The sequence below is a fragment of the Equus asinus genome, chromosome 2 (genome assembly GCF_041296235.1).
Source record: "Equus asinus isolate D_3611 breed Donkey chromosome 2, EquAss-T2T_v2, whole genome shotgun sequence".
Classification (NCBI taxonomy): Eukaryota; Metazoa; Chordata; class Mammalia; order Perissodactyla; family Equidae; genus Equus; species Equus asinus.
Window position 1 is genome coordinate 38,258,292 of NC_091791.1, and position 10,643 is coordinate 38,268,934.

The following is a 10,643-nucleotide window of genomic DNA, read 5'->3' on the forward strand; positions in this document are numbered from 1 at the left end:
CTCTAGGGAATTCCAAACAGATATAGACAAGGGCCTTTAGGACCCGGATCCTTCCCTCTCAGGCTGTTTGCCCACAGGAATAGGATGTCCTGAAGCAACACTTCCCCCCAGTGAAGTGTTGATAAGTCTGGTTATCAGAAAGATATTATTGGGAGTGTGATATGCAGGGCATTTACATTTTCTTGATAGGGTTAGTCATATGAAAGCTGACAAAGAAGGAAAAAGAGCAGTGCTGTGGTGCAATATCAACAGACAGCTGTCCCCTGGCTTCTCGATAAATAGGATGACTTGCATTGCTGAGCGGTGTGGTCACTGCCAAAGGCATGGCCCTCTCACATTTCTTCCTGATTCACATATTCAGTGGGGTTACTTGTCATCCCCTCCCTCTTCTGCTTCCCAGACATTGCGTCTGGAATGAAAATTCACCTGCCTCTGAGTTGGCCGCGGGTGGGGGCAGGGGTGTTACTTGGGTTCCCAGGTTGGAAGATTATCTCACCCAGCCCTGGCTATATAAGCCGACCGGTGTGGAGCGGCTCACAAGGGCCGACTCAAGGGAGTCATTCCACAGGAGAAGAACATACAGACGAACTTCAGGCTGACATGAAGATGCTGAAAGTAGAAGAGCTGGTATGTAAGACATATTATTTTTTATGCAATGAATACTGGTTCAGTCTTAATTCTTATTTGAAAATCGAAATACCCCTTTCTTTCCGGCATAATGCACAGGTACTCTGAAAATGTCCAATATGGAAAATGGTTGGTTTAGGTGATGAAATAAGTGAAATTGGAAAAATGGAGCTGGCAGTAACAGATTCTCTACATAGTTCCTATTTATTATCTTCTCCTTTGGTTTTATTACTAAAGAGTGGAATCGCATGCAGTTACCAAAATGCCTTAGGGAGGAAGTTCTGTTGCAAGAAATGTATGTCTGGAAACTTTACAACTCAAGGCCAAGGGTCATCAAAAGTATCTAAAATGGAAGAATTTTAAATAATCAGAGAGGGGTTGGGATTTTCCTAGGAGAGATGTGATGAAGCAGATTGAAAGTAGATTTAACTATATCAACCTAACCTAAGACCTGATTTAACTGAGCAGAACAAGGTAATCCTGGAATAGTGCAGCAACACGGCACAGCCCAAGATCTGACACTGTGCTGCTCGGAGGTGTCCATCACCAGGGAGGGAGGACCGGGGGCCTCCTGCAGCATCCTCTGTGGAGAGTGACCCCAGGACCCCACTACTTCTGACCCTGCTATCTTCTTCCCTCTTAGGTCACAGGGAAGAAGAATGGCAGCGGGAACACAGGAGAGTTCCTTCCTGAGGATTTCAGAGATGGAGAGTATGAAGCTGCTGTTACTTTAGAGAAGCAAGAGGATCTGAAAACACTTCCAGCCCACTCTGTGAGCCTGGGGGAGCAACAATGGAAAATTGAGAAGCAACGAGAGGCAGAGGTAAGAACCTTCCATGGAATCCATAGTGGGGGGGGGGGGTGACCATGGAGTAGGGATGGAGGTGCCAGGCAGGAAGGAGAAAAGAGAGAAACAAGATAACCACAACCATTGCAAAGATGTTTCTTTACCAAACTCAAACCCATAAAGAGGCAACTTCCATGGGTCAGGTAGTGGGAAATAATTGTCTGGCAAGACTATGACCTTTGGATTCCGAATCAATGATTCAATGTTCTATGACCATGTTCTGATTGAAAGTCTTGGAAAGACAAACATGTCCAGTGAATTTCTGATGTCATAGGCCGTCTAGTTAATCCCAAGCAGAGGAAACCTCTGTTTCTCAATAACGTGGTTTGTGGTCCACTGATCATTGTTTGACTGTGTCCGCTATCTGTGTTGACAAGATCTGTGTTGCTGGGCAAATTTTCATTACTTACTAACCACAGATAAAACACGCATTAGTTAGCTGTAGTCCCAAGACAGTCTGTTTCATGGGCCTTTCTTAGCGGGCCACCTGAAGGAGTTTGGCTTTGATATTTCGGAGCTTAATGCTCATTATTGGGTTCTTTGGGGTAAAAAGAAAAAAAAAAATTCTTGAGCATGATTTAAAAATCCTACAGCAATTGGGGGTTTGTTTGTGGAAGTGAATACAAAATCCTCTCTTAGAGACCAGAACCTATCTCTAAGTAGTCCAAAGCTGACGCTACAAGCAAAAGTGAAGATGAAGGCAATTAGCTGAAAAACCAGACCCCCAAATACTTAAATCAGAATTCACTGAATCAGAATCAAAGACTTATCTTAAATGTTTTTATTTTTTTGTTCAAACTGCAACAAACTTATCTCAGACCTTGCAGATTTTGCTTAGACACAACCAGAATGCTTATCAGTAGAACTCACCCTAGTTTGAAATACGGATTTCTTTTTTAGCTCAAGAAGAAAAAACTAGAACAAAGATCAAAGCTTGAAAATTTAGAAGACCTTGAAATAATCATTCAACTGAAGAAAAGGAAAAAATACAGGAAAACCAAAGTTCCAGTTGCCAAGGAGCCTGAACCTGAAATCATTGTAAGGACCGTTTGGTTTTGTCCTATGACACGTCCGCCGTTGCGCTCCAGGGGAATGAATATCTGTGGAGGGTTTGACTGATGCTGGAAAGCTCACGGTAACTCTCACGCTATTTTTCTGGCTGTAGACAGAACCTGTGGATGTGCCTCGGTTTCTGAAGGCTGCCCTGGAGAATAAACTGCCAGTAGTAGAAAAATTTTTGTCAGACAAGAACAATCCAGATGTCTGTGACGAGGTAAGGCTTATACAGAGCACTGCGAAATCCAGCTCATTAATTTTGTGTTTCTTATGCTTTACTGCAGCCATGCTAATATGGTGCCAAAAATCCATCCACCTGAAACAGTTTCCCCAGCTGTTGCCACATATGCCAGTAGCATAATAGGCGAGTGCTGTGGTCCAAAAAGAGGAAAAACGCTGGATTGGTCCTATGGATTGCATCATTTTTTGCACTCATACACTTTCAGCTGATTTTTCAGTTTGCCTTTAACTTTTTAGAACCTTGGGATAGACTTTTAATGAGGCAGGACCAACAAGTTACTTTTGGAGAAATTATTAGCATTGACTTTGATTGGACCCAAACACATCAGCTCTAGACAGGGAATCTGGAGAATGGAGTTCAAGTGCCAGCTCTATCACTACTTGACTATGTGATTTTTAGCAGCTAATTTGCATTTTCTGAACCTCAGTTTCCTTATCTGTAAATAAAGGGCATTGGAGTGAAATCACGCCCAAAGTTGTTCCAGCTCTAATAGTCTATTCATCCATTCATATGAAGTCGATTTATCAGAAATCACTAATCCTTTTTGTATTCTTTCCCCTATGAACTGAAATGGGGATTCATTTCTGAAGTTAAACTAAAAATGAGTCTCCCATTCTCTTACAAATGAATTGAATACTTTTTGATATTCAACCTAGCAACAGTTCCAGACAGAAGAAAACTATCTGATCTGCATGGCAAATACTTCCCAAACAAGGAAGGTGCAAAATACAAGAAAGGAAAGTGTCAGCATTTTGGCAGCTTTGAACCTTTAAGTTCACATCCCTTGATTTAGACCTCTGAGCACATTGTGGGAAGCTCAAATCTCAGTTGCAGGATAATTGTTCTAGTTCTGTAATTTTAGTAAACTTGACATTTCTAATTCATAAAGAAGCACTCGAGGTCCTATCTGTTAGGTCATCAGAGTCCCCTGCTTCATACCTCTTAGAAAGGATTTATACATATTTTTATATGCATTGCTATCTCTCTCTTTTTTTAAAATCTCTATTCTGACAGTATAAAAGGACAGCTCTTCATAGGGCGTGCTTGGAAGGACATTTGGCAATCGTGGAGAAGTTAATGGAAGCTGGAGCCCAGATCGAATTCCGTGATATGGTAAATATATTTCTTTGCTTGGAAATGAGCCAAAATAAGTAGACTATATGCAGCTTGAGAAAACTTACAATGAAATACTGGGTTGATTGGATTGCAAATTTATCTGGGAGAACTAGGCAAAAGCTCCTTTCTCCATACAAAGGAAAGCTGGGAGATGGGACCATGTCATGTGGAAAGTATTTTCCATACACACCAAAAAGGAGAGGAGTGTTCCAGGGAAAATAAGGAAGTGAAAGCTGTTGAACAGAATTCAATAACCTCATCAGAGGGCTGGGTCATTATCAAGACAGTAACGTTACTGAGAAGTAATACTGTCAACACTTGCCTTTCAACATCCCTGTCCTCCCATTATACACGGCAGTCTGCTCGTGGCCCCTTGGCTGCCAGCAACACATCAGCATTCTCTAACTGCACACCTTCTATGATAGACGCCGACTGCCATCCATGAGATATGGGGCCAGACGGTATACAAATTGAACTGCACGTATGGAAAGTCGCTGTTATTCAGACCTCAATAATTCAACCACTGTGATTTCTACAAAGACCCGTATGCAGCATATTTTATGACCTGAAGATTGAGGCTGGGAAAATGCTTTATTTATTTAACTGCAGCTCAATTTGACTTTACAGCAAAGTGGAAAGGGGATATGAAAAGTCCAAAGGATATGGCTAAAACTGAACCCAAAAGACAAACACGCAGAAGAACAATTAAAGAAACAACAAAAATAGTTTCCCTAGAAAGACAGTAAAATTCATGAGTGTGGAATCCGGAAAGCCGGAGATCTATCAAACAGAGCAGTCAAGAGGGACTCTCCTCTCAGTAAGCGCAGGATGCAGTGACCATACATGAAGATACTGGAGGTACAGAGGCTGTGGTAGCACAAATGACAGCAGAGAACCAGCAAGAGAGGAGGAGAAAACAACAGGGATACAAGAAGTGTCAGATCCAGATTAAAGGCTCCTGGAAGGGACTACTCTTATTCTGCCAGAATTTTTAAATATACTTGTCTAGAACTTTTGGGTATATTTGGCAAAAGTGGCTAAAAGTTCCAGGCAGATGTGGGTCTGAATATTTATTCTGCTACTTATTAGCTGTGTTTCCTTGGGCAAGAAGCTTGGATATTTTGGAGCATTGTTTTTCTCATCTGTAAATGAGCACAGTAACACCTCATAACGTTGCTGGGGGGATCAATGTGTCTAGAATGTGTAGCACCATGCTGGCATGAGAAAATTCACAATAAATTGTAGTTCTGAATCTTTTTTAAAAGAGATTTATTAAGAGTCTCCTAATTATGCACACACATGCACACAGATACACACATACGAGTGCATTCACACATGTATAGTGAAAACATTTGACAATCTAGATGAGGACAACCCAGAGTTACCACAGATGCCGTAGGAAACCTGGAATTCCTGGGCCTTAGAAACCAAGTACCAATTCCTTGGACCAGGTTCTTCTTTATGTTAAGTCATGTCCATTTATCTTCCTGGTACAGCTTGAATCCACAGCTATCCACTGGGCAAGCCGTGGAGGAAACCTGGATGTCTTAAAACTGTTGCTGAATAAAGGAGCAAAAATCAGCGCCCGGGATAAGGTATTTCTCCTCCTCCCACCACCGCCCCCCTTCCTGTCCCTCTCCCCCCTCTCCTCTTCCTCCTCTTCTTTCTCTCTCTTCCCCTTTTCTCCACCCTTGCCTCCTCTCCTTCCTCCTTCTTCTCCCTCCTCCTCGTTGCCCTCCACTACCAAATCCACCTCACCATTGCCGTCAGCTGGAAGCTCATGGTGTGCATAGTCACCATTGTGCCCACATCCCCTTCTTGCACATGCTTCGGGGTCTGGGAGAGCCTCTGTCCTCACGCCCGGTGAATCAGTGGTGTTCTTCAATTTCCCAGTTGCTCAGCACAGCGCTGCATGTGGCAGTGAGGACTGGCCACTACGAGTGCGCGGAGCATCTCATCGCCTGCGAAGCTGATCTCAACGCCAAAGACCGAGTGAGTAGCTGGACAAAGTTTGGCCTCTTTAAGCTTTGTTCCCCATTTATTTGGAATCACTTCCCAAGCTGGGTACCCTTTAGGTGCCTACTTCCTGGCCTCAAGCCCACCTTTAGCCTGTTCACTCTGCTTCTCTAGGAAGGAGATACTCCCCTGCATGACGCTGTGAGACTGAATCGTTACAAGATGATCAGACTCCTCATTATGTATGGCGCCGACCTCAACGTCAAGAACTGTGTAAGTGCTCCAGACATGGGGCCCCACTTGCAGGCTTTCTCATTTACAAAAGCGTATCTTACATACTTGAAAATATTCCCACAGTGGTAGTATTTCAGGGGTCTTCTGATGGTTTAAATGCCCCTGTTAACCCCATAAGGACATTGCTAACCTTGGCAAGGACTTGGGTCACCTGGTCAGTGATGGGGGAAGCCATAGTGACTGCTTTGACTTCAGCGCCTAATATGGTGTCTAGTAATTGTTTAAAAATTTTCTCTTGAAAATAAAAGACAGTCAAATTGCTCACCTTCCCAAACACAACCGTAGTCTGCATGGGCCACCTCTGGCTGAGCAAGACACCCAGCATTCCTGAAGTGGGCTAAAATTCCACAGTGGTCAACACAGCCAAGGGCCAATGAACCCAAATTAATCAATCTCTATCCGAGTAATTCAGAATAGCCCTCCCCTCTTTACAACAGCATGGCATGCTACCACTTTCTTCCAGAGGTAGCATGCTTTTGCCTATATTTTTGAGATAATTTCCATTCATTCTCCACTTTGGTGTATCTGCACATCCCTCAAAATAATTTCCTATATTTAGACCTGAAAAATGCTTGTATAAGTCCCTTCCACAAGTACATATTAATTTAGCTTCATCTGTAAGCAGGGAATGTAACCAACTTTTCCTCATGGTCCCAATTCCCAGACAAACGTCATCTAATATAAGCTTTAAAAATATCACCCAGAGGAATGAGTGTAAATTACTGAAGAAATAACTTGAAATAAGCTTTTAGAGAATCACTTTACAAAGAAGGAGAAGAAAACCCCAGTCATCTTAAAATGTGAATAATTTCTTCCCCTTATTGTGTTACTATGAGACTGAAATATTTTAGCACTAAAAAAAAAATAAACTGGCTTGGTGATTTAGGAACAAAGAATAAATGCAATAAATAGAGACTGCTTGGGGTAGGAAAGTGTTAACAGTAGGGTTCCCTCATCCTTGATATTAGGACTGGTCTTATCTAATTATTTAAATAAACTATCAGAAAAAGAGTAGATTCAATGAAATCTCCAAAGCTGCAGAAAATACGATTTTTTTTCAGACAGTGAGACACTACCAGCAGAGGAAGCTAGCATATAGATTGGGGGAAACTGTGTAAGCAGCCAGAAAATCAGGAGATAAATTTCAATAAAGGAGTGCAAGGAATTTATGGAATAGCCCAAAATATACAAATAGGGCTCAAGGCTCTGAATTATTAGACTCAGGCATAAGGATTTTGGAACTATTAATATCATTGACCCAATGGATTGATGTTCCCCAAAAAGACCTCTAAGCTATTGGACACCATCTTGATGGGGACTGGAAACAACACACGATGCGTTATTCTATCATTGTCCAAAACTCAGTCTTAATGTCTGCTGATGTGTTTTTCAAGGAAGATGCTACAGACGTGAGAAGTTCCAAAATGAAGGTTAGAGGGCCACTCAGATACGCACAGGGGCCATGCAGATCACATACATGACTTAAACGGGTGGCTGCAGGAGTCTGTGGACGTAACTTGTAAAGGTGGTGGCTCTTTCCCAGCCCAGTCTGTTGCTGCTCTGTAGAACCAGGGGTACTGTGCTGCCAACTCTTCTGATTTTTTTCAGAGACCACAAATTCAGTTGGGAAATCTCTTCATTGCCAACTGTTGCCAATTAATTCCAACTTTAAAAAAAAATCTAAGCTCTGTTTGGGCCCAAACAAAACCGGTCTCTAGACTGATTTGCATCTCAAAGCCGCCAGTTTGCAATCTCTGGGTTAAAGAGACTTCTCAATGAATAAAAATGGAAAAATTTAGTACTTCTCATATTTAAAGACAAGAATTGAGGTGACATAGCTTTAATTTTTGTAAATATTTTGAGACACATGCATAAGGGAAAAAAATTTCGGTCTCAAATATTTATTCACACTTGTCATTGCTGTCACCTCCAAGAAAAATAAATTTCCTGGGAGCCCAATGTAACTTCTGAGCAGTTATGAAAAACCTACCCCCTGGAGCAGGAATAGTCCTGAGCAGTACCTGAGCACTTAAGCCCAGGTGTTGAAGGAGTTCATTTACCACCAGCTTTTATCAGTCAAGGAATCATCTTCCAACTTGATAGGAACCGGTTTTTGACCAAGAGATCAAGATTACCACCCCATGCCCATTCTGCAGCATACTGGAGATGTATGGAGGCATTTTTTTGAATTCCAAAATGCTTGGCGTGCTCCTGCCATTTAGTGTCTAGGGACTAGGCATTTTTATCAATACCTGAAATAGTCCCATAGGAAGAAAACCACTGCTAATCTCAAATGCCAAAAGCATTCCCTGGGAAACAGTGAAGGACTGGTTTGAATATAAACTGCAAATCACTCATAGTGGAAAGCATAAAACACTTCAGTAACACACCTATCCATCACCTCATTAAACACACAGAGAGGGGCTGTGAATTTATAGATGCCTCCCATCTGGAAGTGAAATTTCCTCACCTATTTTGACTAGGCTGGGAAGACCCCAATGGATCTGGTGCTACATTGGCAGAATGGAACCAAAGCAATATTTGACAGCCTCAAAGAGAACTCCTACAAAACCTCCCGCATAGCTACGTTCTAAGAGAAATGACGACAGACTTTTCAACAGCTGCTCTTCTTCGGTATTTTGAAGGCACGGCCCTAAAGAGTAACTAGTCATAAAATCCAGCTTCTCTTCATCAACCTGTTGTAAAGCTGCACCTAATGAAGTTTTGACAAAGCACAGGGATATAGGTATTGAAATTTCCCTTAGTGAAGCTCACTCTATTTATTTTTATTTATTCCTGTTTATTTATTTTTTTAAACTTACTTCGATACCACAGATATTCAGATCCTTCGCAATCATCCGTTTGGTGAGCAAAGCTTAATTTGTGTGTAACACTTCGGAGTCTTCCTGTAGACAGTTCTTAAGCCATGTTACAGAGCAATGCTCTCAGGGCCTACTCATGTGTCACCTCGCTCATGGAAGGTCCTTCAAGGTGTTTTTAAAAGACAAAGGTGATAATGCAGCCCTCTTTTCTCTTGAGTTTTTAATGCTGAAGTTTGAGGCAATGGAAGGCATGTGGTGACAGGGAAGGAAACAGGAGAATGAAAGCGACTCTGTGGGAAGGACAGTCGAGCCAGCCTGGGCCTGGTATTTCTTACCAAGTCAGGCACAGTATCGAGGCGAAGAGAACGTCGGAGCGTGCGCGAAGTGTAGTGGAAGGAGCAAGCACTTGGGCCATGCAGAACCGAATCTGCTCAAGAAAGATGAAAGTTACTGCAAATTGTAAATGTGTAAATGTACATTATGTTGTATGTATACTTTATATTCATAATAAAAGCGAACAAACTCTAAATCTCTTTCTAAGTACTTCTATAAGTATTGAGGGAAACAAGCATGTGAAGGAGGCCATTAAGATGGGGTTTTTCTTGCCTTCCAAGTTCCTCAGATTAGGAATGTCCTGTCAAATAGGACTTCTCAGTATCTCATGTGTAGACAGATCACCTGAGGGTCATGTTAAAATGCGGATTCTGATTCTGCCTGTCTTGGGTGGGGCCTGAGATTCTGCATTTCTGACAAGCTCCCAGGTGATGCAGAGGCGGTGGATGCCGCAACCACATGTGGAGCAACAAGGCAATGTCCAAGCAGGGCAAGTTCTTTTGGCCCCAACCACGGGGAGAAAGAGACCCCTGGTGGGCAGAATAGTTACTGCAAGTTAAACATGTGCTCTTTAAGAAGTTCCCATCAGAGCTGACTAATCTGAGATTTCACAATTATTGTGGACACGGGCTGGCAGTGTCAGAGACACCCCTCCCACCACCAACCCCAACGAGAAAACACACCCGGTCCATGATTTTTGACCTCCAATGTAAGCTATTTTGTTCCCAGGTGTGGGGCCACATGCTAAGACCCGTAATGAGAAAACTCGATGGTCCCTGCACTGCCTTCCTGGAATAGATGAATATCAAATAATCACAGGAAAAAATTTATAGTAACAATCTGTGGCAAGTACAATGAAATAAAAAATACAGAGTGCTGTGAGAGTCTAAGATGTGGAGGCACATCATTTGATGGAGGGGTCGGGATTTCTAGAGTCTTCTCTGAGGTGGTGACCTTTCAGTGGAGTCTGAAGGAGAAACGAGTTATTCAAGCACAGTGTTCCAGGCAGCAGAGAGAACAGAGGAAAGGGCGAGGTTATGGGAAGAGTCCGGCACTTTAGGAAATGCATGAATGCTGATGTGAAACACTAGCACTGGCAGCCACCCTTCCCTCCCTGAATACCCTTCCAGATAGGGTCACACACGTAACCTCTCAACTGTGCCTCTAACACTCTGAGACGGTGTACAGTGACAGTCCATAACCAGGTCTCCCAGTTAGCTGGTCATGGACACATACAGAGTTGTGAGAATGGTTTGAAATATTTTTGAACCTTTTCTATCTTGTCTAACAACCCGTAGAGTTCACTTTCCAGGAGCACTGGGAGCTTCATTCTCTCTGTTATCTCCTTCCC

At 42.6% G+C, this 10,643-nt stretch overlaps 1 protein-coding gene across 1 annotated transcript; it reads left to right on the plus strand.

Moving 5' to 3' along the window:
• Window positions 1–228: 228 nt before the first annotated feature.
• ANKRD1 (ankyrin repeat domain 1) lies at window positions 229–9,488 on the plus strand. Its single transcript, XM_014839420.3, has 9 exons — window positions 229–627; window positions 1,271–1,450; window positions 2,375–2,512; window positions 2,640–2,747; window positions 3,786–3,884; window positions 5,384–5,482; window positions 5,781–5,879; window positions 6,018–6,116; window positions 8,621–9,488. The coding sequence occupies exons 1-9, from the start codon at window positions 415–417 to the stop codon at window positions 8,729–8,731; spliced, it is 1,146 nt and encodes a 381-aa protein (XP_014694906.3). The 5' UTR covers window positions 229–414; the 3' UTR covers window positions 8,732–9,488.
• Window positions 9,489–10,643: the final 1,155 nt, after the last annotated feature.

Coding starts and splice junctions, on each gene's coding strand:
- ANKRD1 (XM_014839420.3), top strand. CDS start 415: ATGAAAATTCACCTGCCTCTGAGTTGGCCGCGGGTGGGGGCAGGGGTG. Junction 2,513..2,639: donor AGCCTGAACCTGAAATCATT/GTAAGGACCGTT, acceptor TTCTGGCTGTAG/ACAGAACCTGTGGATGTGCC. Junction 6,117..8,620: donor ACCTCAACGTCAAGAACTGT/GTAAGTGCTCCA, acceptor TATTTTGACTAG/GCTGGGAAGACCCCAATGGA.